Source organism: Gadus chalcogrammus, chromosome 9, assembly GCF_026213295.1.
Source record: "Gadus chalcogrammus isolate NIFS_2021 chromosome 9, NIFS_Gcha_1.0, whole genome shotgun sequence".
Taxonomy (NCBI): Eukaryota; Metazoa; Chordata; class Actinopteri; order Gadiformes; family Gadidae; genus Gadus; species Gadus chalcogrammus.
Window position 1 is genome coordinate 8,696,273 of NC_079420.1, and position 27,538 is coordinate 8,723,810.

At 48.4% G+C, this 27,538-nt stretch overlaps 2 protein-coding genes and 1 non-coding gene across 5 annotated transcripts in view; 2 read left to right on the plus strand and 1 right to left on the minus strand.

Annotated features, from left to right (window-relative positions):
* fanci (FA complementation group I) overlaps positions 1 to 6,687 on the plus strand; it is a 19,099-nt gene extending 12,412 nt beyond the window's left edge. For both annotated transcript variants that reach the window (XM_056599470.1, XM_056599471.1), the window contains 15 exons: positions 907 to 1,086; positions 1,233 to 1,405; positions 2,145 to 2,221; positions 2,327 to 2,443; positions 2,782 to 2,833; positions 2,931 to 3,058; positions 3,441 to 3,506; positions 3,703 to 3,787; positions 4,372 to 4,556; positions 5,059 to 5,115; positions 5,204 to 5,263; positions 5,460 to 5,522; positions 5,678 to 5,773; positions 5,902 to 6,003; positions 6,125 to 6,687. In XM_056599470.1, coding sequence (XP_056455445.1) covers positions 907 to 1,086; positions 1,233 to 1,405; positions 2,145 to 2,221; positions 2,327 to 2,443; positions 2,782 to 2,833; positions 2,931 to 3,058; positions 3,441 to 3,506; positions 3,703 to 3,787; positions 4,372 to 4,556; positions 5,059 to 5,115; positions 5,204 to 5,263; positions 5,460 to 5,522; positions 5,678 to 5,773; positions 5,902 to 6,003; positions 6,125 to 6,196 — 1,513 coding nt within the window. In that variant the 3' untranslated portion in view covers positions 6,197 to 6,687. The remainder of the gene's footprint in view (positions 1 to 906; positions 1,087 to 1,232; positions 1,406 to 2,144; positions 2,222 to 2,326; positions 2,444 to 2,781; positions 2,834 to 2,930; positions 3,059 to 3,440; positions 3,507 to 3,702; positions 3,788 to 4,371; positions 4,557 to 5,058; positions 5,116 to 5,203; positions 5,264 to 5,459; positions 5,523 to 5,677; positions 5,774 to 5,901; positions 6,004 to 6,124) is intronic.
* Positions 5,516 to 18,631, minus strand: polg (polymerase (DNA directed), gamma). 2 transcript variants are annotated; one of them, XM_056599473.1, is made up of 23 exons: positions 18,575 to 18,631; positions 17,611 to 18,211; positions 17,201 to 17,396; positions 16,457 to 16,624; positions 16,019 to 16,165; positions 15,616 to 15,695; positions 15,109 to 15,291; positions 14,655 to 14,803; positions 14,088 to 14,214; positions 13,670 to 13,942; positions 13,167 to 13,284; positions 12,743 to 12,808; positions 11,950 to 12,060; positions 11,695 to 11,855; positions 11,169 to 11,222; positions 10,825 to 10,942; positions 9,914 to 10,049; positions 9,266 to 9,512; positions 8,985 to 9,107; positions 8,441 to 8,609; positions 7,551 to 7,759; positions 6,989 to 7,149; positions 5,516 to 6,553 (listed from the first exon to the last, which is right to left on the minus strand). In XM_056599473.1, exons 2-23 carry the CDS (start codon positions 18,186 to 18,188, stop codon positions 6,480 to 6,482), a joined length of 3,648 nt encoding a protein of 1,215 aa, XP_056455448.1. In that variant the 5' UTR covers positions 18,189 to 18,211; positions 18,575 to 18,631; the 3' UTR covers positions 5,516 to 6,479. The 2 variants fall into 2 exon arrangements, with proteins under 2 accessions (XP_056455448.1, XP_056455447.1); XM_056599472.1 differs by lacking the exon at positions 18,575 to 18,631 and adding an exon at positions 18,469 to 18,562.
* A 156-nt stretch (positions 18,632 to 18,787) lies between these two features.
* On the plus strand, positions 18,788 to 18,860 carry trnar-ucg (transfer RNA arginine (anticodon UCG)). Its single transcript has one exon. It is a non-coding gene; the product is annotated as a tRNA-Arg (tRNA).
* The last annotated feature ends 8,678 nt before the right edge of the window (positions 18,861 to 27,538 follow it).

The following is a 27,538-nucleotide window of genomic DNA, read 5'->3' on the forward strand; positions in this document are numbered from 1 at the left end:
CCACACACCTGGAGTATTAATACATAATACAGTTTTAATACTCCCAGCTCACCACACTGTTAGGTACAACACACACCTGGAGTATAAATACATAGTACAGTATTAATACTCCCAGCTCACCACGCTGTTCAGGTGCATCCCACACCTGGAGTATTAATACTCCCAGCTTACCACAATGTTAGGTACAACACACACCTGGAGTATAAATACATAGTACAGTATTAATACTCCCAGCTCACCACGCTGTTCAGGTACACCACATGCCTGGAGTATCAACACATAGTACAGTATTAATACTCACAATTCTTCAGTTAGAACATACACTTACCAGACACAGTACAGTATTAATACTCCTAACTCAAGATGTTCAAGTATAATTTTTGTTTAGTTTAGTCATTTTATAATGTTTCTTTTTTTGAACCTCTGGTAACACATACTTTGTTCTTTAATGTTAATTAAGTGGACATTATTTGGTGGCTATCCAGATTGGAGGATTTCTGAACACCCCTCTCTCTGAACCTTGTAAAGGGACGTAGAACCGTTTAAACCCAGAGGAGCGCTGTGGGCTCCGGTACTGACCCTAGCCCGCGTCGTGTTGCTCTGTGTCCCTCCCGTACTGACCCTAGCCCGCGTCGTGTTGCTCTGTGTCCCTCCGGTACTGACCCTAGCCCGCGTCGTGTTGCTCTGTGTCCCTCCCGTACTGACCCTAGCCCGCGTCGTGTTGCTCTGTGTCCCTCCGGTACTGACCCTAGCCCGCGTCGTGTTGCTCTGTGTCCCTCCCGTACTGACCCTAGCCCGCGTCGTGTTGCTCTGTGTCCCTCCCGTACTGACCCTAGCCCGCGTCGTGTTGCTCTGTGTCCCTCCCGTACTGACCCTAGCCCACGTCGTGTGTCTCCGTGTCCCCAGGGACAGCACCCTGAGCCGCGAGGAGGGGCTGAGCGTGCTGCGCTCCAGCCCGGACTTCCTGCGCTACGCGCTGGCCGTGGCGCTGCAGAAGATCCAACAGCTGGAGGACAGCGGGCACACGGACGGCCCCGACGGACACGCCCCCGACAAGGCCTTCGGCTTCCTGTGTGACCTCACTGGGTAACCACGACAATCACACCCGCCGCCACGCCCATAGCGGCCTCCGTCTGGGTCCACAGCCTGTCACCAGAAAATGGATATAAGGCCCGGCTTTGAACGTCTGTCTGTCTGTCTGTCTGTCTGTCTGTCTGTCTGTCTGTCTGTAGGGTGCTGATGTGGCGCTACACCAACATCCCGGGGGCGGTGGAGGCGGGGGGGAAGAAGGAAAAGCGCTGCAGCCTGTCCCAGATGTGTCTGGAGGGTCTGCTTCGGATCTTCACCACCTGCACCCAGCGCTACCCCGACAGGACGGCCCAGCTGCTCTCCACCATGACCACGGGTGGGACACACACACACACACACGCACTAGGGCTGCTTCTTGATTATGGAAAAAATCAGAATCACGATTATTTTTAGTCAATATTGAAGTCAGGATTTGAGTTTGAAAACATGATGCATTCATTCTGCATGTCTCTCCCCGAAAACACTTTGTAACTCAGAACTTTGAAATGTTGCCTTAAAAGAAATACACAAAATGGTCAAAAAGAAAATGTTCAAATCCAAAATAATTTACAGATATGTATCCAGCCGTTCAAAAAAAAACGAAGAAAATTTGATTATATTAGTTTTGTGATCGTTTGATGCTAAAATTGAAATCGCGATCAAAATTTGTTTAACATCCGGCCCTAATACACACGCACATACATAAAACGCAGATTTTCGCACGCACAATCCTGCGAGCACACATAAAAGCAGTTCATGTTTCTGATTCTGATGCCATGAACTGGTTTTGTGTTTGTGTTGCATAATATAGACACGCATACATGCATACAGTAGACTTGCAAAAGCACAATCGTGCAAAAACACACAAAAACAGTTCATGCCATCAGAATCTGACGCCATGTGTGGCCATCAACTGGTTTTGTGTTAGTTGTATCTTTCACAATAGTGCCACACACACAACAACCACCAACAAGCTGCATTGGGCAAGGATATATGTCCACAAATACCATCACAATCCAAGACATACTCCACGTCAATACTCCGCGTGTAGTAAAGGTTGGTTTCTGTTGGAGCAGATGCGACCTCAGACGACCCAGAGCCCAATGCAGACGACATCACGGAGATCTCCTTCTTCTACATCCGGCAGTTCCAGGTCTGCTCACATAGTCGCACACTCCCTGATGTCTTTAGTTTTAGATGCATACCGCTCCCCCGTATAGGAGTGCTTGATTGGGTGCGTTCTCTTCCCTGTCCACAGAGGTCGCTGTTCAACCAGCTGAGTGGTTTAGAAGAGGAGTTCAACAGCAAGGAGGCTCAGCTTTTGATCAGCATCTTGAGTGTGCTCTCCCGCCAGCTAGAGCCCTCCTCCCAGCAGGTACGCTCAAGACCCAGATTCATATAAATAGAGAGTACTGCCAAATAACAGCTCTGGTGTTACATTTGAATGATTAAAAATGTTGTTTATTGCCTCCTTGAGTTAAATAAATTCTTATTATTTTAAAGCTAGGGTGGGTAATCTGGAGAAACAAGCCAGAATAAGCAACATTTTGAATGTATCCGGCCCAAAAAATTCACACCCCTACCTCAAACAAATATGACCTAAAATATAATGCTTCTAAAATACTTTGCCTACCCAAGCTTTAATACATCTATCTCAACAATGAAGCGCAACACCACATTGTTAATGACATACCTAATGTTTATCCAATCCAGTTTGTTTCAATGATCACTTGGACTGTGAAAATCTGCAAGGAGACTAGTTTCGGTGAGTCTTGAGTATTTAGTTTTTCTGACATCTTCTGCCAGGGGTCCATTATTAGGGTCTCCTCACTCTGTGCTGTCTGTCGCCCTGTCTCTAACAGAGGACATTGCCTTCACCAAGGGCTTGCTCTCCTTGCTCTTTGGCCTGCATGCGCTGTATAAGAGTCCAGTCAGCCTGATGCTGGAGCTGTGCCAAGACATCCACAGCCAGATGGGCGATATCGACCAGGTACGTTGTGTTCTTTCACTACCTATCAAGAGGTTTCATCACAAACCCTTCATTGTGGTACATTGTACTTAAAGGTATGATGAAAGCAGAATAGAACGAGTATCAGAGGACACCAGGTCGACTGTTGAAACGGTTAGCACCGTTTGCATTTACATCTAGGGCATTTAGCAGTCGTTTTATGCAGAGCGACTAACAACAAAGTACCATTTCTTATAAGAAAGAGAAACAATATATCACTGTCGGTAGATTAAGGATGTTCATAGAACCAAGGGCCAAGCACTAACAATTGTTAGGTTAACCCATTCCCCGTATACAACAAAGATAGCAGGTTAAGATAAGAGGGCTCCAACCTTCATGTTTAAGAGTCTGTTTATCCTGACAGGATGTGGAGGTGGAGACACAGTCCCACTTCTCTATCGTGAACCTGAAGACGGCCTCCACTGCAGCGGTGAGTTTGGGTTTGTTTGGCTTGGTTCCTAACCGTTTGATAGTGTTTGAAGTCATCGACGTGCTTTGTGTCCCGTAGCTTTTGTTCCTAATTGTTTAACAGCGTTTGTAAGCACTGAGGTGCTGTGCATCCCATAGCTTCTGTTACTGATAGTTGAATAGCGTTTGTAGCTATTGACGTGCTGGGTGTCCCGTAGCTTCTGATCCTGGCTCAGGCGGACAAGGTCCTAGACGAAGTGGACTGGCTGATCGCCAAGAAGAAGGCCGACCGACCCAGCGCTGGTGAGGAGGAGCCCTTTATTACTGTTTCATGATCATCACGTTGCCTCCAGGACACCCCTAAACATCTAGTTGCACCTGTCTTCATACATCCCTTCACCATTATCAAAAAAAAAGGAATACAAATAATTTATGCTATTTTGTCAAATCACAACTAAGACACCAAGCCATGGCGCAGTGTCGGGCCTACAGAATTCTCACATGAAAGAAAGCAGGCGTGTGTGTGCTAGTGCACTTGTGTGTGTTAATGTGATGTGTGTAAATGTGACGCTTATGTGTTAATGCATGACATGTGCGCTTCTTTGTGTAAATGCATGCCTTTGTGTCTGTTTAATGAATGAATGCATGCATGTGTGTTTGTGTTAATTCTGTTAAGTCTGTTAATGTGTGACTTGTGTTAACGCATGTTTTGTATTTTACTGTTTATGTATGTTAAAGCATGACGCGTGTGCCTGTGTGTTAATGCCTGCGCGTGTGTTATTGTGTGCGCGTGTGTTAATGCGGGACGTGTGTGTTAATGCCTGCGTGTGTGTTAATGCGTGCGTGTGTGTTAATGCCTGCGTGTGTGTGTGTGTGCACGTGTCCAGGTGAGGGCCCCCTGACAGCCCCTCCTCAGGACCCGGTGGAGAAGGCCATGACCGTGCAGCTGGGCACTCTGCTGACGGCGCTCAACGAGCTGGTGCAGACCGCCCTGCTGCCCGGGGGGGGCACCGACACACTGCTGCGGGCGCTCAGCCGCACCTACACCACCCTCACCACCCTGGTCAAATACGTGAGTCACCTACACCACCCTGGTCAAATACGTGAGTCACCTACACCGCCCTGGTCAAATACGTGAGTCACCTACACCACCCCCACCCTGGTCAAATACGTGAGTCACCTACACCACCCCGGTCAAATACGTGAGTCCCCTACACCACCCTGGTATTGGTCATCCTCTACACCACCCTCGAATGTGTGCAGAACTCTGCCTCCCTGGCCCAGCCAGTAGGCGAGCAACTATGAAACCTCGGGAAACTAGAACAATGAAAGCGTTTGCTTTTAAGAACAAAAATCAACCCCTTGATCAACACGAACCGTAGTCAGCTAAGAGCCCCGGGAATAAGTATTATTCTAATAGACTACGAGGCCATAGCCCTGAGAAGCAAAACAAAGGTTGAGAAATGGTAGTTTAGTGACGCGTTCACCAGTCACGCTAAGAGCAGAGGGGCTAGCACCCTCTACTGGCCAGGCCTCCAGTCTAAGCAGCCTGGTTTCTCCTCCATTTGTTTCAGTACATACAGGTGTGCACCAGCCAGCCGGGGGCGCTGCCAACCAGGTTCGAGAAGCTGGTGGGTTTCAAAAACGTAGAGAATAGGTTTCAAGTCACCGTCGCTCGTTCAATGGGTTTCTCACCGTGTGAACATTTCCTTGCTACAGGTGAGGCTATCTGGGTCTCATCTCACGCCTCAGTGCTACTCATTCATCACCTTTGTCCAGGTATGTGAACATTAAAGATTAAGATTAAAGTCATCATAGAAACTATTTTCATACAATTGTTAAACATTTCTTGGATCCTAAACGTTGTAGCTCTGTATAGAACTGACACTATTGTGCATTGCGTACCGGGAGTTCTATACAGAGCCTCTGAAATCTCGTGGACACTGAAGTCTGTCTCAACCCTCTCTGCCTCTAGACTGGAGAACTAGCCGGGAACGATAAGAAGAAAAAGAGGAGGGATGAAGCCAGCATGGTCACCGTAAGAACGACAAATCGTCGCCCAAACTGACAAACACAACACGACCACATTAGTCCAAAAATACACTTTAATCCTTAAATAGGCGTACAGCACAACAACATCAGGCAGGTGCTGAAGGATTGCTTACGGCCATCGTGTTATAATGTCTTCAACAGGCCAAGCTCCTCAGAGAGACCAAGGCCATTCCAAACTTAATCTTCAGCATCGAACAATACGAGAAATTCCTCATCACGCTTTCCAAGAAGTCAAAGGTACCTCTGAGCTGCATGAGACATAATCATCTAACAAAAATAACATAATAACAACCGAACCGATGCCGTTTCCCACTCGTGTCCTTTTCGTAGCCGCCGGCGGTTTGTGACTTGATGTTTGTCTCCAGGTCAATCTGATGCAGTACATGAAGCTCAGCACCTCCAGAGACTTCCGCATCAACGCTGCCACCCTGGACGCAGCGCTGCAGGAGCAGGACGCCACCCAGCAGGTATAACCCTTCAGCACGACAACAATACCAACATCTGTTCTACTAGCCTGGTGGGCCAGTAGGGTAAGGGATTAAACCTCTGAGCGCGCTCCCTCGTCACTCTCTCCCGTCCTGTTGACAGAGCCAGGAGGCCTCGCAGGAGGCAGAGGACACCCCCCCACAGCCACAGAAGAAGAAGAGGAAGAAGAAGTGAGCAGCAGCTCCCTCCTCTCCTCCACTGGTTCTAGAGTCTCTCGTCTCCTCTTCTGGTCCGTTCTCCACTGGTTTTAGTGTCTCTCGTCTCCTCTTCGGGTCTGTTCTCCACCGGTTCCGAAGCCTCTCCTCTCCGGGTTCTTCTCCGTTTCTCTCGTTTCTCCGTGTGGGAGGGAGACGGCGCCTCACGGCTCCGGGACGTTTCCGAACGTTGTAAAAGTGGACTCACTCCCTGGTTGGCTCGAACCCGTCACCACCCATCGCCGTTTCCTTGCCGACAGCGGTCAGGTTGTTGGTCTGCCTTTGGCCAAGGAGCCTTTAGTGAGCTCCATGATCTGGTAAATGTCCAACGCCTCACCTGTGGAATGAATACTATGTTACGTTCACATATCACAAGGAAGATGTTACACCCTTTCAATTCTGTAAAGTCCCGTTTCTATGTAAATCCTTTGTGTCTTTTGTATAATAAAGTTCCTATGTATTCTATCAAGTATTGGCTGCATTAAGCAGTCGCTTTTATCCAAAGCGAGTACATTTGTCATAAGAAAGTGAAACAATATATATCGCTGTCGCTCCAGGAAGGATGTTCATAGAACAAAATCCAAAGCACCAACAATCGCTATGTTAACCCATTCTCGTATTCAATATTGATATCTATGATCAGATGCTACATAACTAAGTACTATAACTAAATACGATGTGCGTACATTTTAGTGCCAGGTCGACAGCAGACAACAAGTAGGACTGGTGCCCGTTGTGGATCTGTTTGTGTCCCCCCCCCCCCCCCACCTACCCTGTGGGAGTCCGTATTTTCGCTCCAGGCCGGTGGGGTTTGAGGGCGTCTCACAGTCCATGTTCACCTCCTTCCTCAGGCAGCGGTCGACGTCCACCGCGCTGAAGAAGCCCACCGACTGGGGGAGGTCATTCATGCCCAGGGCGTGGGCAAACATACACCTGTAGGGGGCGCAGCCCACCGTTACGGACCACCACTCCACACAGAGTGAATCTTTTCACCATTGAATCATCACCACATCAGGACAGCATTCCCTGTTAGCAGGCTAGTGTCCCTTGTTAGAGCAGGTTGGTGTGTACCTCAGTAGCCTACCTGGTGAGCAGGTTGGTGTGTACCTCAGTAGCCTACCTGGTGAGCAGGTTGGTGTGTACCTCAGTAGCCTACCTGGTGAGCAGGTTGGTGTGTATCAGTAGCCTACCTGGTGAGCAGGTTGGTGTGTACCTCAGTAGCCTACCTGGTGAGCAGGTTGGTGTGTACCTCAGTAGCCTACCTAGTGAGCAGGTTGGTGTGTACCTCAGTAGCCTACCTGGTGAGCAGGTTGGTGTGTACCTCAGCAGCCTACCTGGTGAGCAGGTTGGTGATCTGCAGGGCGAGCGCGGCGCGGTAGCGGTCCTCGCTGCGGACCAGGTAGCGCACCTCGTCGTGGATGCTGATGCAGAAGCGGCCGTCGATGTCGTACTCCTCGAACAGCCAGCGCATGGCCACCAGCATCAGGTGGAGGTAGTCCACCGCCGAGCTCTGCACCACCCAGTTCACCCTGCTGGTCATGAACTACACACATACGCACACGCCGAAACAGACACAGAAGCAGGAGGGTTATTATGGGCCGAGAAACACGGAAGACACTTATCTTAAAGGGGTGACATCATGCCACAAGGTGTACATTTGATAATCTGCCTTTTCCTGTGTTTTAGTGACGTCTAACAAGTGGGAGAGTCCACCTCGATGTATGACGGATAGATAAGCAACATTTGCTACAATCCACTGGGTAGGCTGGTCTATCCAGCATACATCTAGGTGGACATGCCTACTTGTGAAGTCACTAAAACACAGGTAAAGGAAGATTATCTAACTCCCACCTGGTGGCATAATCTCCCCCCTTTGAGGCGAGTAACCCTCCCTCAGTACGGGCTAAGGGTTGTGGATTAACGATCGGGGATGTTTTATACTCACAACAAAAGAAATACAGAATTTTTCAAAAATCTAAAAAAAACACTGATTTGTTGAATTTTGTAACAAGTGATTTACCATTTACCACAAGTCATCCTTTATGAATCGTACCCTCAACTGCCCCAGTTTCAATTCCTCTCGAGCCTGGTCGCTGCAGAACCTGAATCTACAGCCGCCTCATTGTCAGGACTCAGACTTCAGACTCTGAGGCCCGGCCCCCCCCTTCAGACTCTGAGGCCCGGCCCGGCCCCCCCTTCAGACTCAGAGGCCCGGCCCCCTCACCTCGTCCTCCACCACGCGGGGCTCCAGCGCTCGGCTGATCCTGCAGCCCAGGACGGGCGTGGCCGGCTGGGCCGAGTGGGCGATGCTCTCCAGCTTGTTGAACATCTCCGACTCCGTGCCCCCGGACCACAGCCGCTGGCCCACCAGGTCCCACCTCCTGCGCCGGGAGCTGAGGAGGGGAGAGGGGAATGCGCAAGTTCAGGTTCGGCTCCACCTTGCAAGGATTCAACGTTACCGTATACGCTTGTGGCCGAACAACAGTGTTTCGGACCAATCGGCATCCAATGAGGCACTACGGGATCTACGTGATGGACAGATGACTCATCCAATCACCTGCCAAGAATGTGTGTGCCTGCCCTTTTCCGAACCGTTTCCAAGAATGATCTCCTAGATGGTTTTCTATGACAAACTGACTCACACACCGACTCAGAGTTGATGAGCTGGGATTCTTATAAGCCCTCCATGAGTAGTGAGCATTAGTGTGCTCCTGGTGTTAGCGGTCCGGTCTATAGACGATAGATTGATACGATAGAGGAGCTCTCACCTCTGGGCGGCCAGCTTGGAGATGCGTCTGAGCTCCTCCAGGGACACGCTCCCGTCCTCCTCTCTCTCCACCTCTATGTCCATCTCATTCACCAGCCACTCCCCGTCCTGCGAGAGATGGTACCTGGCCCAAACAATTACTCGGTCACAACACAGGAACGCCACACACACAAACACTAGGAGTCATGATCACTCGCATCATTTCAACTCAGAACCGTAATGTTCTGAACAAGGGACTCTGGGACCACGCCCTGAATCAAGTCTCCTCCCACCGCCTCTTACCTGCGTATCCCCTTGGTCAGCGAGTACATCTGCCTCGCCTTGGCCGAGGCGTCCTCCTGGCTGAGGCGGTGGTTAAACTGCATCAGCAGCCTCTCGGCGAACGGCTGGCCGGCGCCGTAGATGCGGCCGTAGTTGAAGACCTTGGCGTGCTCGCGGCTGATGCCCACCGTGTCGGCCGTGCGGCTGTGCAGGTCGGTGCCCTGGCTCTTCCTCCCCTGCAGGGTCATCCAGCCGAACGCCGTGCAGCCTGGGAACACGGCCAGAGGTAGACGATGATATTCTCTCTCGCTCTCTCTCTTTCTCTCTTTCTCTCACTCCTACCCTCACCCACTCTCCCTCTTTCTTTCTCTCCCTCACTCTCACCCTCTCACTCTCATCCTCTCCCACTCTCCCTTAGCCTCACCCACTCCCTCCCTCCCTCTCTCTCTCCCTCACTCTCCCTCACTCACTCTCACCCTCAGTATTTTCGAGGGATGATCTGACAGATTAATTAACATTCAGGGCTTTAGCTTCGGACGCCCAGTCCGAGCAATGCCAACGTATACGTATATGTGTATACACATCCTGAATGCCTTTTAGACAAGCTCATATATAGCATGTGACTAATGATACACTTGGGGGTTCACACATTGAGCTTGTGTCCTGTACCGTGCATGCCAGCGAAGTGGGCCTCCCCCAGGATGGCAGCGATCCACAGCTCCTGGGAGTCCACGTCCGCCCCCACCAGGTGGTACCCAGGGGGTGCCTGCACCATGGCCTTCAGCTCACTGCCCACCCGGTCCCGCTGGGGGGCCGAGAGAGACCCCACACAGACAGACAGACAGACAGACAAGAGAGAGAGAGAGAGAGAGAGAGAGAGAGAGAGAGAGAGAGAGAGAGAGAGAGAGAGAGAGAGAGAGAGAGAGAGAGAGAGAGAGAGAGAGAGAGAGAGAGAGAGAGAGAGAGAGAGAGAGAGAGAGAGAGAGAGAGAGAGAGAGAGAGAGAGAGAGAGAGAGAGAGATAAAGAGACGGAGAGAAAGAGACAGAAGGAGTGCAGAAAGCAGCACAGATTAACACAAGTGCTGGGGAGGAATTATAAACCAAAACATTTCATTACATCTAACTGTCTGAAGATAATGCAAGGAAGTACATACATTTAGACAGTGTGTGTGCTATAGTGTTTCTGTGTTTTCAATTGGGGCATTTAGCAGACACTTTTATCCAAAGCGACTGACATCGGACAATACACACATTGACACACCGACGGTATAGTCAACCATGCAAGGCGAGAGCCAGCTCGTCAGGAGCAGTTAGGGTCAAGTGTCTTGCTCAGGGACACATCAACACTCTAGCTAGGGGGAGCTGGGGATCGAATTAGCAACCGTTCGGTTACAAGACAACGGCTCTACCTCCTGTGCTATTAAGCCGACACGTTTACCCAAGTCCACACCGTCTAGACTTCGATCGATGACTTCAAATCCTATCAAGGCCCAGATTTATTTGGGGTGACCAATCCGTCAGTGGTCTCCCCACAGGTCCCATCACGGAGGACATTGTTGCCTGTACTTCCTGGTCCTTACCCGGGCGTTGCTGGCCGTGAGCCAGGTGGGTTCCACCGCTCTGCGAGTCACCGTTCCCGCGGTAACCACCTGGGGTAGGATGGCTCCGTACTTCCCCTCTTCATTAAAGTCTTTGTGTCTTGGGAGGAATGAGACACAGTTCTGATAAGCCGTCGATGCTTTATGGATGGACCAGGTACAAAGTGCTGGAAGTATTACTTCAGGAAACATGGAATCCATATCTGTGCCACAAACTTTTGAGAAAAGAAGTCCAGCGCAAATAGGGCTTTGGTGTGAAAGCATTCAGGCTCTTAATGTGCATTCAGAGAACACAAGCAAGAAAGGAAACATTATCTTGGCCCCACCTGCTCACGGTGCGAGGAAGTTCTCCCTTCCGCAGCAAGACGACTTTCTGTGAGCTACGGAGGGAAAGCAACAGGTTACACATCCGACATACAAGACAGAACTCTGGGGTGCGCTTTAGCTCCCCTTCAGGTGAGGAGGTGCTTACTGGTTAACACGGGAGTAGGGTGAAAGTGTTTGGGCTGATGCTTGAGCTCTTCTGTGTGGAGGCCTTTGGTCATGTGGCTCAGGGGGCAGAGCGGGTTGACTGGTAACCGGAAGGTTGCTAGTTCGATCCCCAGAGTGTCGAGGTGTCCCTGGGTAAGACGCCTCACCTCGCCTTGCACAGTTTACAGTGCCGTCAGTGTGTGTACATGTGTGTGTTTGAGGCTTAGGGTGAATGTTGAATGTTTTTTGATGTAAAGCGTGTTGAGTGGCCACTGGTTAGAAAAGCGCTGTGGAAAAAGAAGTCCATTCACCATTCATCAACCGAACAGCGTATGTGAACACGCCAACTTGTTCTTTGTTTGAGGTACACCAGGTCTTTACCTGATGCGTTTATGAGCGTTCCTCCAGAAGGAGATCATCTTGTTGATCTCCAGGGCCCGCGTGGCGTTGGTCCCGCCTCTTCCTGCCCGCAGCGTGCCGTCCTCCATCTTGGACAGGAAGTCCTTGGAAAACGGACTTCCCACGTTATTGTCGTTCCCATCCTTGAACACAAAACAGACACTGCTTTAAATGCGTGTCCTTCTTTACAAAGACGCCGGTGCAATTGAAGCATTGTGGGAAAATGGGGTTCTGAACCTTGTGGGGCAGCTTGAAAAACCAACAGCCCGGTATGTTGACGTCGTCATGAGGCCCGTTTCCATGGTGATAGTGGCAGCCACTCACGTCTTTGGGACCTGCAGGTTTACGCTGAACAACAGGAAATGTAAATACACCATTGTGGGGAATTGTTTGGGAGTTTTTTAGACTAATTTGGAATAAACAAGCAATGCCAGAAAAAAACATGCAGCAAATGTGATATAAGTGGAATTTTGATTGATATCATAATTCACGCAATATCAGAATCAACCATTTTATTGCCTAGCAAGTTTATATATACAAGGAACCTGCATTTTGTATTGGTCCAGAGATGCAGGATACAAGAATATGACAAACAACTGAACAGGATATAATATAAAACATAATGAAGACAAATATGTAACATCCTAAATATGAAATATGTGTAGTACTAATAATATAATATAATATGAATGTAAACATGAATATGAAAAGAAGAAGGAAAGGAAGTCGCGTCTCCTCGTAATGGTGGGTGGGTTACCATCATGGTTCCTTTCTATAGCTTATCCATACATGGGACGCCACACCTCTCTGCACAGAGCATTTAGGGTGAGGTGCCTTGCTCAAGGACACCTCGAGACTCAGCAAGGCGGATCCGGGGATCAAACCAGCAACCTTCCGATTACCAGCCAACCCGCTCTACCCCCTGAGCTGCTACCGTCGGGAGATATATAAATACAAACTTTAATAGTAAGCCTACTCAGTGCTGCATCAGAGTAGTCCGAGCAATACAGACGTAGAGTCAGAGACCCACCTGGTCTTTGGTTTCCATCGTCTCCTGTTCCTCCATCCTCCTGTCTTGACGGCTCAGCTCTTCCACCTGGAGACAGTTCGGACACATTCAAGAAAACGTCAACCACACGCATCATCCTGGGAAGGAAACGGTGACGGCAGAGAAAATGAATACAGAATGGAGACTCCATGTTAGTATGAAAAGATCAACCAGAAACACAGGAAACTTCCAGCGGCAAAATAAAGGACATATTTATTTGTATTCGTTATACATTATATTTATTTCGCACACTGTATATTCCCCAGTGGGACCGCCAGAGTGTTCATATATAAATCAATACATAAAGATTCACCCGAATTCCCCCTCTGGGATCAGTCCTAGCTAATACCAATACATTCATTAGTATGATATTCATGTTATTTCCATGTTGCCTGAGCTGTTGTACCTTCTGCCAGACGGTGGTGTCCGTCAGCATGAGGTCATCAGAGGGGCCGGCCTCTGTGTACTGAGGCTGCTCCTTCCCTTTCTGCTCACAGGACTCTCGGTACACCTCCTCGATCGCTCTGACGGACACCGCAGCAAGCCAATCAGAGGGCAGAGTCGCGTTAGCTTGGACATCTACACACATTATAATATAAATATAATTTGAATGTAAACGTGAATATTACACAGACACCTGTGTGTCTGTGTGTGTGTGTGTGTGTGTGTTTTATATATTACATTTTCTTGTTTTTCTTTTTTCATTACTACAGCTGTCCTCCACTTTCTGCTGTGACACTTTAAAATTAACACTTAATTTTCACAAACACACACACACACACACACCTCCACCTGTGCTGTGACACCAGAAGTTCCCGTCTGGCATTAATAAACACTTAATTTGAACGAAGACGACCGACCCACCCACCCATCCACACATACCCACACACACTCCCCCCTCCCCCCTACCTGTGGGGACAGCGTGGTCCTTCCTCCTCCTCTTCCTCCTCCTCCTCCCTGAGGGGGGCCCCCAGGTTGTCCCTGCGGCCGGGCACCAGGTAGCCCCAGCCGTGGCGGTCCGTGTAGTGCAGGGGGAAGCCGTCCCAGGTCAGGCCCATCAGCTTGGGGGTGACCCTCATCTGGAGGCTGAGCAGCCGGGGGCCGGGGCACCAGTCGTCGTCCCCCTCCACGTCCTCCTCGCCCGGCCCAGAAGACATCTTCTCACACAGCTTGCGGTACCACCTGGGGGGGCGCGGCGGACCGGGGGTCAGCGACGGCACCATGGGGGGCGTGGACCAGACCGGTAGCTCAATTCACCCATGAAATGATCATGCACTGCAGACATTCCCGGTTGGAGGAAGTGGGGGTGTTGGGAGGAGTGTCTCACCCTGGGTGTCCGGGCAGGTGCTGTCGTCTCTTGGGCATTCGGCCCACCGTGGCGGCATTGACCCTCTCCACAGCCAGCCTGCTGGGACAGGGCCTGGCTAGGTCATCTTCAGAGGGGGGGCCCGGGTCTGGGGGGGGGGGAACACACCACACTTTAGCAATGGATTCTAACTTGGATCCAGTGTCACTCAGAGCAGCGTAGAACCCGTCGCTTTGGGACTGAAGGCCTCCAAACGAAGGATGTATTGATGTGGGACATATCTGCTCTGTAACTGTTCACACTACTACTAATATTATCTAAATAAATATTCACATTTTTGATGAGATGCTTTCCTTGTTCTCAGTCTCCCTTGTAAATCCTTTTTTATGATAAAAGCGTCTGCTAAAGAAGGTGAAAATCACCTTTTTACGTTAATCTCCTACCAGATAGATGTACATTGAACATGTACCTACACACACTCACACACTAACACACAAAGTGTGTGAGTGCATCATTCCACAGATACATCTGATAGGATCCAGCAAAGGAAGAGGCCTTGCGGCCATGTATGGGCGTGGCGTGTCCCACCTTCCTGGTGCTCCGGTAGAGGAGTGGACGTGGGCGTGACCACCCCTCCGTTAGGGGGTGGGACCTTCTTCTTGCGGACTGGAACCTTCTTCAGCTTGAACTCCTGAACGTCCCACTCCAGATCCCAGAGCCAGGGGTCCTCCTTATACCTGGGGGGGGGCAGACCGCTATGACGTCATCACACAATGTGTTCAATGGATGTGGTGCCTCCTAGCTCTTACTGTTGTGCTTCCTAGCTCCTGGTCTGGTGTTTCCTAGCTCCTAGCACCTGGTTTGTTGTTTCCTAGCTTCTAGCTCCTAGTCTGGTGCCTCCTAGCTCCTTTACTGGTGCTTCCTAGCCCCCGGTCGCCGTGCCTACCGGTCGCCGTGCCTACCGGTCGCCGTGCCTACCGGTCGCCGTGCCTACCGGTCGCCGTGCCTACCGGTCGCCGTGACTACCGGTCGCCGGGCCTACCGGTCGCCGTGCAGCAGCTGACAGGCGTCGTCGGCCAGGTTCATCAGGGAGGTCTTCATCTCCCGCTGGAGCTCCTCGTAGGTCTCCTGGGAGTCCTCCAGGTACCGCCCCCAGTTCTGATTGACAGGCAGGTAGCTCCCGCCCATCTCCAGCATCCCCGCAAACGTCACCGGGTGAGGGCACCTGGAACCAGACGATTGGATCAGCGCGTTGAATCGATGTCTGGAGCTGGTTAACCGTCGCACATTTTACCTTTTAGATTTGTGTATTTTGTTCATTACAATTCTTAGTTTCTTAATAAAAAAAAACATGCAGTTGTTTTTGGGGTATTTTGATCTATTTTTATTCACTTCGCTAACATGAACAACAAACAACAAACTCTCCGAGTATGACATTGATTAATGTCACAGTTTCTGACTAACTCCATCATAAGCTTCATAGAATGTGATGAAGGAAGATAGGTATGGTCACAGGTGATAAAAATCCACACGCATTAACGGTCATCACCTCTCCATGAAGAGGGGCAGCTGCTCAGTGAACACCTCATGAGTGGCTTGGACATCCATCGCGCAGTACTGCATCAGCTCCTGTAGGTGGCACCAAAAACCAGTTTAAAAATCAACTGTTTGAAAGGCTGAAATGAAGGAAAGATAGTTGCTGATAATTGTATCAATGAATAACTATTTTCAATCTCGGATCATGACGGTAATAACTTAACAGCAGCCTCAATCATTAACCTGTATGAATAAATACATACAATTAAACAGTATAGACATAATAGAGCTCTCATAATATTTAAGGTTAGATTTAAAAAAAAAAAAAAAACACAGGCTAGAATGTCCTTATCGACTCATTCAAGTGTGATTAAAGAAATGTAGTGAGGCAGAACGTCAACTAGGGGGCGTATCACCTGGAAGTTGTTCCTGACGTCGGCAATGCTGCCCTTTACAAACGTCTCCCTTGCCTCCTTCTGCAGGGGAGGCCCGCCCACGTACAGCGCGTGCACATCCGCCAGGTTGTTGAGGCTGCTGATTTTCACCCAGTCCCATGACCCGATCTGTGTACACAGTACACACACACACACACACACACACACACACACACACACACACACACACACACACACACACACACACACACACACACACACACACACACACACACACACACACACACACACACACACACACACACACACACACAAATATACATGTAGAGACAAATAACCTGCCATATAATCTTTTGGTTCACTATTTGTATTTGCTAAAAACCTTGAGGATGTACTAAAATCACCCCTGAGTCTAACCCTGACCATAACCCTGAAAACCAACGTGTAAGAGACACTCACCCCTGGCTCTTTCTTCTTCCATCCCACTTTCTTCATGTGGTCCTTCACCTCCTGCAGGCCACGCTTCTTGCCCAGCTTGTTGGCCATCCACAGCGTGCGCTGGAAGCCCGTCAGACCCGAGACGGCCATGTGCAGACTCATGGTGTCAAGGAACCGCATCTGGGAACCCTGCAGAGACACGTAGAGGAGGACCCACCTGGTCTATTCTGCGATCTCTCCAGTTGCTGTTGTTGGTTTAGACAAGGTTGTTCTGCACACTAGTACGCATCTTGTAGCTTGGCCAGTTTTGATTACATGACAATTCTGAGCCTCACGGGTAAGTGGATAAAAGTGTCTGCTAAATGACAAAATGTAAGTGTTCAAAAGAAACACAGTGTATGTGTATGCAAGTATTTACGCATGTATGTATGTATGTATGTATGTATGTATGTATGTATGTATGTATGTATGCATAAATATACAAACATATATATATATAAACACACATATACATACATGTGTGTGTATATACATATAATGTATATGAGGCACAGTTCATGACTCTTTCACTGACACACACTATATTCAGAGACACAGCTGGGAGTCAGACACTTTCAGCTGTATGACTCCCAGCTGAAGGTTTGAGATAAAGAAACCAATACCTGCAGTCTGCTCCTCGCTGCTCCTTGATGTCATGGATCTGACTGAATTCCTTTTAATAAATGACTTTAAGAGTATGATGCAGAGAGCTGTGTGGAGGCTCACCTTCAGCAGGTACTGCTCCTTGATGTAGGCGCGGTCGAAGCTGACGTTGTGGCCCACCACCAGCCTCTCCTTCCACTGACCGCCGTGCGGTCGCACCGAGTTGGCGCTGGTCTCCAGAGGGATGAGGTCGGACAGGATCAGCTGGCTGGACCAGGAGTACCGCTCCTCGATCAGCCGCTTACTGCACCAGGAGTACCTGGCAGTGGCAGCATCCAGGGTGACATTATGCTCTCAGTGTACTTCATGTATTCAGTGGCTCTGTGGCTTAGCTTATAGGCATTCAGGGCTGAACACACACACACACACACAACCTAAACTGTCTACCTATGTATCCCTTACATCACTACTACTCATATCGTGTACATTACGCAGTACGTCACTGTCCTATGCTCGTTAGTCCCAGTGCTCACCAGGCCGTGGGAGAGGCAGCCACCGCCAGCGTGGGGCATTGACCCTCTGTCATGCACACTTCCACGTCAAACACCAGCGCCAGCTCGTCGGGGAAGTCCACTCGCTGCACGCCCCCGTCCGCACCGTAGCAGGTCCAGCCTGGATCCCAGGCCCACTCCTGGGGCATGGCGGGGAGCGGGCCCCGGCTCAGCAGGCTGGCTGCCTCCAGGTAGGGGAGGCTCTGTTTCTGGGCCAGGACCCGGAAGTGCTGGTCGATGTCCTGGCCGTACATGGCGGGCAGCGCCAGCTCCACCTCGCCCAGAGAGGAGGTCTCCTTGCCCCACAGCTCGTGCCTCTGGAGGTGACGTATGCTCTTCTCAACGTGCTCCTCCTCGTACTCCGGCCCCAGGCCTCGGAAGATTTGATCATGGAGGTTCTTAGACAGCATCTGGATGTTCAGGGGGTTCACGCGGGCGTCTGGGACCTGCTGACCTTGGACCCGAGGTGCCCGGGAGGAGTGGAGGGAACGAAGCCATGCCGTCCGCCGCCGGACTGACTTGAGAGAGCTTCGCGGGGAGCAGAGAGCCGTGCGCAGCATCGGCTCTTGTTGTGCTGGGTATCCTGAGGAAAACACAAATAAAAACCAAAACATTAGCTGGGAAGATAAGGCACATGCACATATGCACATGCAAAATGCACCTTATGATAGACAGGAATGTGGCCCATTTCGTATGTAATATAACAACATAGCTATAACGAAACTATTATATTGTTGTTTGAATAAAGTCAAGATCATAGAAACGTGGTGTTGTTGTGAACTTGTGAGCACATACATAAAACACACTACGAAAGACTGGCATTTTGCTCATTTAAATTACCTATTTAATGTCACCACACAGTATTAATGAAAAATTTATATTCGTGACATGATAACGTAAAGATAACAGAAGCGTGGCGTTGTTGTTGTGAAGGCTTCATACATACCGGGCGTGTGGTGGCGGAAGTGACGTAGTAGGCGTGCGCAGCGGAGCGCCCCGAGCGGCGTGGAGGATTCACTTCCCTTTGACGACCTAATTAAAACCTTATTAAGAAATACATGTCCACTGGTTTCTAAAGTCTGTTAAACAATTTCACTAGTAAAACCGAACGTATTGATCTTGATTTTATTTAGATTGTCGATATTACTTTATTCTCACCGGCCGCGTGGCCTAATGGATAAGGCGTCTGACTTCGAATCAGAAGATTGCAGGTTCGAGTCCTGCCGCGGTCGCTTCTTTTCCTCTATATATATATATATATATATATATATAATATATACACATTTCAATTACGTTTACTACAGCTCTGAACAAATTACTGCCATAACTTGCATTATAACTGTATACCACGTCAAATATGTGGACCATGCACTGGCTGGCCATTAGATCCTATGATTGCTACTTTATTATTATTATTATTATTACTATTATTATTATTATTATTATTATTATTATTATTATTATTATTATTATTATTATTATTATTATTACAGTATTCTTTATGTTTACCAACTGAAGGAGGCCTTTCCGCTGTTCCTTCTCTCCTCCAGTAGAGGGCTCCATCAACGAGCGGCTGACCCGTCGTCTGCTGTTTTCTCTTTCCTTCGGTAGAGGGCGCAATCAACGAGCCGCTGGCCCGTTGTCTATGTTTCCTCTTACCTCCAGTAGAGGGCGCCATCAACGAGCGTCTGGTCCGTTGATTGTGTGAGCGTTTGGTTCCTAGGGGTCAGTGTCACATGGCCGTGTTTCTGCATGGCCTCGGCCAAGGGAGTTATTTGGACTTACTGTATGTGTGTGTGTACTGTTTTAATATGTTTGATGTTTATAATGATAGCGAGAATTGTCTTTAAGGAAAATTATTATAGGTCGATTAATTTAGCCTATTTACATCCCTCAACCCCCCCCCCCTCCCAGAAGATAACTTGTTTGTTAGATCTGTAGAATGAACGAACATACGGAGACAGCACAGATTAAACTTTTCAAAATTGTAACGCCTATTTTTTTTGCCTAATTATGCTCTGCCTTGAATGCTACGGATAAGGTATGGATAAAGATGTTCATGTTTGCAGCTTATATAAATAACTGGCCCTCCTCCTTACCACATTTATAAATGCTGAAAACAAACTACATATTGCAATTACAGTGAGCTGACTATAGTTCGGAACTATTCCTTTTACTATTAAAGAATATTTTTCCTTAATTCGTCTGGTCATTTTTTTTTGCCGAAAATTAGTATTCTTATTTTAAGGATTGGGATTTACTTGGTTAAATAAATCGTTTAAAAAAAATCACAATGACCCCTGCAGATAGACGGATAGACGGATAGAATGTATGAATTTATTTAAAGAAAGGATTCTGTTTTTCAATCTTCATTCATCTATATTTGCTAATGCATTTTCTTGTTAAAATAAGCCTATTTGTAATAGGCCATTTTTGCAGCCTATGATTCTGTACTAAGATAAGATAAGCATTAAGATAATCTGTGATCGAATATATATTATCCATAGGTTCTTAATCACCTTAGATATAAATCATACTTAATATCCGTCACAGCCCCCTCCCTGTCACTATACCCCTCGAGCGGTGGCCTGTAATCATCCTGAGAATAACTTTTAATCAGTCTAATTTCCAAGGGTTTGCGTCTGAACGACGGTTGAACAATGGATGTGCAGCACATATGTTGATCCACGCTCACTCTGGGAGCCCATGCATGGTCCCATTAAGGAGGAGGATGGTGCACACACACACACACACACACACACACACACACACACACACACACACACACACACACACACACACACACACACACACACACACACACACACACACACACACACACACACACACACACACACACACACACACACACACACACACGAGCCCCTCGCCTCAGACCCCTGCCATTGGTCCCACGGTGACCTGCTACTCGCTTGACGTCACTGCAGGCGAGGTGTCACCAGCCTGCGCGCGGCGAGGAGGAGAGAGAGAGCCGAGGGGAAGAGATGACTCGCGAGCAGGACTTATCCGAGTGAGGAGCTGAACACAGAGAGGGACCCCATCATGGAAGAGGAGCTGCCCGCACCTAAGGATGCAATAAGTGTCTGTCGTTTCTGCGCGGCAGGATCGAAATCAGGTACGGTCATACATGCCTTCAGCATCTCTCCCGAAGCATTTCTTTTGGATCAGGAATTGGGATAACATGCTGTATTTCATGTGTATGTGTGTGCAACCCATGCGTCTCACGACGGAGATGCAGGCCATATGGCTGTCACTACCACCAGGTATACAATTCAGGAGTTCACTGCCTGCATGGGTTTTTGGATGAGGAAAGGCGTGCGTGTAATATGTGTATGAATAGATATCCGGGGATCTCTTGCACGTTCGGTTTGGTTTCACTGTAGTCTGAAGTGTTTTGCATGCTATAACATGAATTATGCACGGGATGCAGCCTTACGACCTATTTAGATGAGCAGGAATTAGGTTTGGAAACAGCCCATGGGTGGGAATGTGCCGAGGATCAGACCTAGTTCTAGAAATAGGCCATTTGCAACTCTCATTAAAAGTAGTCGTTATGTGTTGCCCTGGGAGAGGGGGGTAGCCTGCTTATAAGGAAACTTAAATAGTGAATTATAATTGGCCTTTGCCGAAATCCAATTCGGTCCACATTTAGTGTCTCCAGAGTAGGGGGACTCTGAACGGTGTCTCCTGCAGGCCCAGCAGAGCGCCTTCGTCAGCGGGCAGGGTCCTTCTGACAGCCCTCTGAGACCACTCAACCGAGGCTTTAAGTTGCGTGCATTCTTCTAAAGCATAACGCGTTTTTCTTTGGTTTATGGTTAATAAACACGGTTTATGCTCCGTTGTTGATATAGGACTTTGCCGTTTCTGTGTATTTCAGTGAGTGAATTGTAATTTGAATGAATCAGTAATAGTCTATAGTTAATGTCACGCTATGGGTAGGGACACTTTACGCCTTGCAGGCTGTGTGTTAGGGCTTTTTATTGTTATTAATATTTATCTTATTTTAGCCATCGGCATTGCATGTTGCCATATCATGAATACAGGATATTGTAATGCGTTTAGGGGAATAAGGACTCACGTGGACCATGCAGTCGTACGATAGGCCTACAACATTATATTTTTCCATAGGTTGAGTAAAATTAGCTCATGCTTGTTTATTTTTGGCCTACTTATAAATGTATTATTTTTCTGATTTATATTAATGTGATATAACCTTATTAATTATTTAAGAACATGTATGGCAGCAGTATGTCGTGTGGATGTGAGAGAGGCCTTGACGGCCACTTGGGTCCTGAAATGCAAAGATAGTAAAGATACATATTATGCTGCAAAGGCCAATGTGTATTTATTAAGAACAGACTGAATTATTTGCATATTGAGGCTTCAGGGTATTTAAAATACACGAGGCACACACTGCTATGCCTGTAAGCCATTTTAGCAGGCTGTGTCCTATACTGCTTATGAGCCAGTAGGACAATGTCAAATACATTTCCCTCAGTACGAACAGGACACATGCTACATAATAATAATAGTAATAATAATAATAATAATAATAATAATAATAATAATAATAATAATAATAATAATAATAATAATGATAATAATAATAATAATAATAATAATGATAATGATAATAGTAATAATAATAATAATAATATACGAATATGTTTTTTAAAAACCTTTTTCGCAGATGACGCAGAACAGCGAGGTGGAAACGTGTCACGTCCCTCGCACGACAGGAAGTCTGTTTCTGTCTTTGGTTATCTAGCTGTATGAGTTTTAAATCCCTGTCATAAAGCTAGATAACCGAAAGTAGAAATGACTTCCATTACTGACGTCTACAGACTGCAAGAGGATTGATGCTGTCTCCAAAAGGTAAGCAGCATAGACCACACTACAGGCCTGCAGTTATAACCCTACTCCTTGTAATTCTGACTCAAATGAAGTCGATCGAAGCCTTCAATTAACAATACTTAATTGTTAGCAATAGTTAATTGAAGGTCTGGCTGATTAATTCCATGCCTTTTTTCAAAAGATTTCAACTTAATAATTGTGTTGACATAATCGTGGTTGTTACAGGGAATGTAAGTGGGGATAGTTGAGCCCTTTTTGTAGCGTCTGTTAATGTCGACTGGTTCTCTGGTTTTAAACGTATGCAGAAGTGACAGCCTGTCCGTCGTGATACAGGCTAACACCAGAGAAGCTACAGGCCCTTATTTTGGCGGTACCCGTTGAGGACGGCGGCCCACGCGGGGAGCACGTGGTGCTGAATATTAAACAGGCGCCCCGCTGGGAGGAAAAAGAGCGCGCGGACTGCTTGTCAACGAGGGAGAGAATTCATTTTATCACCTCGCTTCTCTATTTTAGTATTGTGAAATCATTTGTTAACAAATTAACACACACAAATATTATCTTTAAAAAAAAAGCAACCAATTAGCCCACGTTTTTTGTCAAAGATGGTTGACTTAAATATCTGTTTTTTAAGGTATATAATACGAGTAGAAGTGGAAAAAAAACTGAGATTAAGCACCTCCACGATGGGCCTTTACAACACAAACTGCTGAGTGGTTGCTGAAGGAGCTCAGACACTCAGGGTTAAGAAAAACACTCGGCGCCTTCATTTATAGTCGTCGCCGGTTGTGCGAGGCGTTCTCCCCGATGCATTGTGTCTCGTTTCAATGGTGGGACTCAGGGGCAGAGCCCAGAGACAGGGTCTGAACCCTACAACAGGGCACTCAGCGGCCTTGGTTCTCCTGGGGGCCAGAGAATGCGGTCCTGATTGGGGAGAGTGAGGAGGGCTAAAGTAAAGAGATGAGTTTCCATTCACCCAGTTAACTAGCTTCTGCAGCCTCTGCGTACGGAGGCTAATTGCTTTAATTCAGAGGAAGACACTGAATATATATGAACAGAGCTAGGGTGTTGTTGGGTGGTCTTTACCCCGGGATGGTGCAATGCAACGCATGTGTCTTGTTAAAATATCTAAACAGGACAAGCAAATGGATGCCCACCTTCTCTTGTACTTTATGAAGAGGAATTATGTTGTGTGTTTTTATTGTTTCGATATGTCTAGATGTTGCGTGCCTTCCCTACACACTCCCCCCCACACACACACACACGCATGCATGCACACACACACACACACACACACACACACACACACACACACACACACACACACACACACACACACACACACACACACACACACACACACACACACACACACACACACACACACACACACACACACGCACACACACACACCGTCACGCACACACACACACAGAAACAGAAACAGATGCACAACCGCACATGGTCAAAACGAGTCTTCACCCTCAGCGTTCATCGCTCCGTCTCCTCCTCCAGCTCCTCCAGGCCTTCAGCCTCCCATGGCCACAGCAGAGCCCTCAGAGCGAGGGATGAACCAACACGGTAGTGAGGAAGAAGAAGAAGAAGAAGAAGAGGCATCGGAGGACGAAATCCTTCCCGCCCTTTTTCAGCCCTCAACCGCCTCTCAGCATCACGGCATCGCAGCATCACGGCGTCACGGCGTCACGGCGTCACGGCAGCGCAGCATCTGTGCCGCCACCGGGCCACGCGGTCCACCGTGCCAACAGACGGACAAAGACACCCACCCCCCACCCCCCCCCGGCCCGAGCTGGCCCCCGGTTCCCTGCGGACCAACGGGAGAAGCCATCTTGGGAGAGGGTTGCCGTGGCAGCCAAGATGGCTGGGCTGGCACACACGAGGTGCGTTGCATCATGGCCCACGTCTGTTGGGTACCCGGCGCGAGGGTGTGTGTGTGTGTGTGTGTGTGTGTGTGTGTGTGTGTGTGTGTGTGTGTGTGTGTGTGTGTGTGTGTGTGTGTGTGTGTGTGTGTGTGTGTGTGTGTGTGTGTGTGTGTGTGTGTGTGTGTGTCTGTCTGTGTGTGTCTGTGTCTGTGTGTGTGTGTGTGTGTGTGTGTGTGTGTGTGTGTGTGTGTGTGTGTGTGTGTGTGTGTGTGTGTGTGTGTATGTGTGTGTGGGGGGGTGGGTGTTGGGGCTCTTTCCATTTCATTTGCAGTCACACATGGCCTCTCTCTCTCTCTCTCTCTCTCTCTCTCTCTCTCTCTCTCTCTCTCTCTCTCTCTCTCTCTCTCTCTCTCTCTCCCTCCCTCTCTCTCCGCTGGTAATAATTAACAGTTTGGGTGATTTAAGGCGTGGGGAGGGGATGGGTGAGGATGGGGGACGAGATGGGTGAGGATGGGGGGAGGGAGCTGGCAGTGCGGGAAGAGGACGGTAGTATGTTCCAAAGCCAGGTCCTCTAGAACGTGTGCGTCAGGCGGATTTGACCGCCTGTTTAAGGGGCTGGAGATGAAAATGTCCAGTCCATTATGTTCTCCCGAAGTAAGGTAATCTCTTCTATCCAGTCTTCAAACTGGTTTGGGGGGCTGAGAGTTAGACAGAGAGTGGTACAATTATATAATGTATGATGTATGTTATGTATATATAATGGATCCATAAGATATAACCCTAACCATCAACGTCCTAGATGGCACCTTTCCCATAGCAAGTAGCCTACATAATAGAGCATGGTGGATGTAACATTTGTACATCCACCATATTGGAGGCTAAGGTCCCATGCTTTAATGACCCCTGTTGTGGAAGGCAATTCGATGCAGTGCTTGGCATGTTCGCAAATCGTACAGAAATTCACCTTTCAGTGTGTACTTTGGTATGGCAATAGCTAGCTATGTTACTATAGGCGTAACTCTGTATTGTGTACAATATATAGATAGATAGAGAGAGAGAGCGTGAGACATATATATATATATATATATATATAGAGAGAGAGAGAGAGAGAGAGAGAGAGAGAGAGAGAGAGAGAGAGAGAGAGAGAGAGAGAGAGAGAAGAGAGAGAGAGATAGATAGGTACTTTATTCATTCTCAAGGGGAAATTAAGGCGTTAAATATAACATATGCATTTCATTTTTGTGACACAATCCAGTTTCAATTGTGTGCCTGATTTCCGGCTGCAAAACGAATATCAAAGACTAATTTTACATGCAAAAATAGTCTATAGACATATATCTAGCTCTATCATTTAGAAAAGCATGGTGGGATTTTCTTTATCAGGTCGTGACGTCTTATATTTATAATTGTTTATCTGATCACAGTATTATTGATTATTGTATGCAGGCTAAATATCCGTCACCCCCAAAATAAATCCTCCTGAGAACACACGCCAAATTCGGTCTTCATAGAAATGTTGTCCAGAATTATTATTTTCCACGACGGTTTACAGAAACAAGGATTAAGACTCGACTGGGTGTTACTGATAAGCACAGAAACGCCTCTCTGCATTTCAGACAATTAACACCTTTCATGTCCACACAGATTACCACACACCACACACACACACACAAACACACACGAGCATGTGTGTGTGTGTTTAGGACCAACATTTGCAGCTGCTTCCACATTATCATTCAGACCCACTCTCCACCCCTCTCTCCCTCTCTCTCTCTCTCTCTCTCTCTCTCTCTCTCTCTCTCTCTCTCTCTCTCTCTCTCTCTCTCTCTCTCTCTCTCTCTCTCTCTCTCTCTGCCTCTTTCTCTCCCCCTCCCTCCCTCTCTCTCTGTCTCTGACTCTCTCTCTCCCTCACTCGGTCTCTCATTCAGCCCAACTCTCACTATTTCTCCAACCCCCCCTACTCCCTATCCCCCTTTCCCCCTACCCCCACTCCCCCCTCCTCAATAGTACCCCCCCTCCCCCTTCTAAAAAGTGTGCTTTCCCACCATTGTGTGAGCTGGGGTGCTGTGGGCTGTCCTGGGTCTGGGGGGCAGGGTGGGAACCGGCCCCCCCAGACCAGACATGAGCAGATGCCTGAGACATTAGCCTGTCGCACGGATCACCCGGGCCCCTGCCTTGGCCCCCGTGTCTTTTAATGTGTGCGCAAGAGTATGTGTGTGTGTGTGTGTGTGTGATGGGAATGGGAGGGTGGTGGTGGTGGTGATGGGGGCCGTGGTGCTGGAGCACGTCCTGAGTGCCACCTGACTGTTCATTAGTCTATTCAGGCCTTCTTATGCATGTCTGAAAAACATGGAGATGGTGTGAGCCTTTCATGGTAAACAAGGGCGTCTTTCCAGGAATTAGAGAAGCATGATAATTCAGGGGTGGGGGGGGGGGCCCTCGGTGCATGGGAAGCGCTCTCTCTCCCAATGTGGGAATAAACACAGAGGACGGGGCGAGGGAATTAAGCCACGGTATACCATAGCACATATTTCTTTGCCGTAAAACAATGTGCTTGCGACCCGACGCTATACAGGGATTTCACAGACGCGTTGAGGCAGAATGCTGCTATTTGCATGTAAAGCTGTCTCTGGTTATGTATTGTTATGGTCCGTCTTCAACGGCGTCGAGGTGCATGGGGGGGTGATGCACGGAGGAGGCCTCGGTGGGACGCGTATAGTCCAGGCCTCAGCTTGGCTTCTGGGAGACATTTTAAATGTCTTATGTCAGCCGTTTGTTGAACTACGGGGTCGGTATCTGAAATTGGGTCACGAACCGGTTGGCGATGATGGCCAGAACACCCGGAACCGTCTGTGGGCACCGGATTTGTCCGACTCAAGGTTCATCGGTTCCGGCGTGCTGGGAGTGTGCGGGTAGTCGGGTCTCGCGGACACACTGAAACGATCTTTTGGATCCTAAGATGAAAAGGTTGAAGAGCCACTGGTGTGACCCGGTTCGTTAGTGCAGTGTTCCTCAGTCTCAGATGCTCAGAAGAGGAACTGTGTACGGAACATTGCTGTAGGCAGGTGTGGCAGACAAGAGAGAGAGGCGTGAGAGATGGATCTGCTGACTGCAGTATCACGCCGATGGTGTTGCTTTTTCTCTTTAAGACAAATAAA

Bases quoted from the DNA above. Each gene is read 5' to 3' on its own strand.
- polg (XM_056599473.1), bottom strand. From the start codon at position 18,188: ATGCTGCGCACGGCTCTCTGCTCCCCGCGAAGCTCTCTCAAGTCAGTC. The intron at 17,397-17,610 runs GTGAGCACTGGG...TGCCACTGCCAG, and splicing joins GCTGCCTCTCCCACGGCCTG to GTACTCCTGGTGCAGTAAGC. The intron at 11,223-11,694 runs GTAAAGACCTGG...TTCCCTCCGTAG, and splicing joins AACGCTCATAAACGCATCAG to CTCACAGAAAGTCGTCTTGC.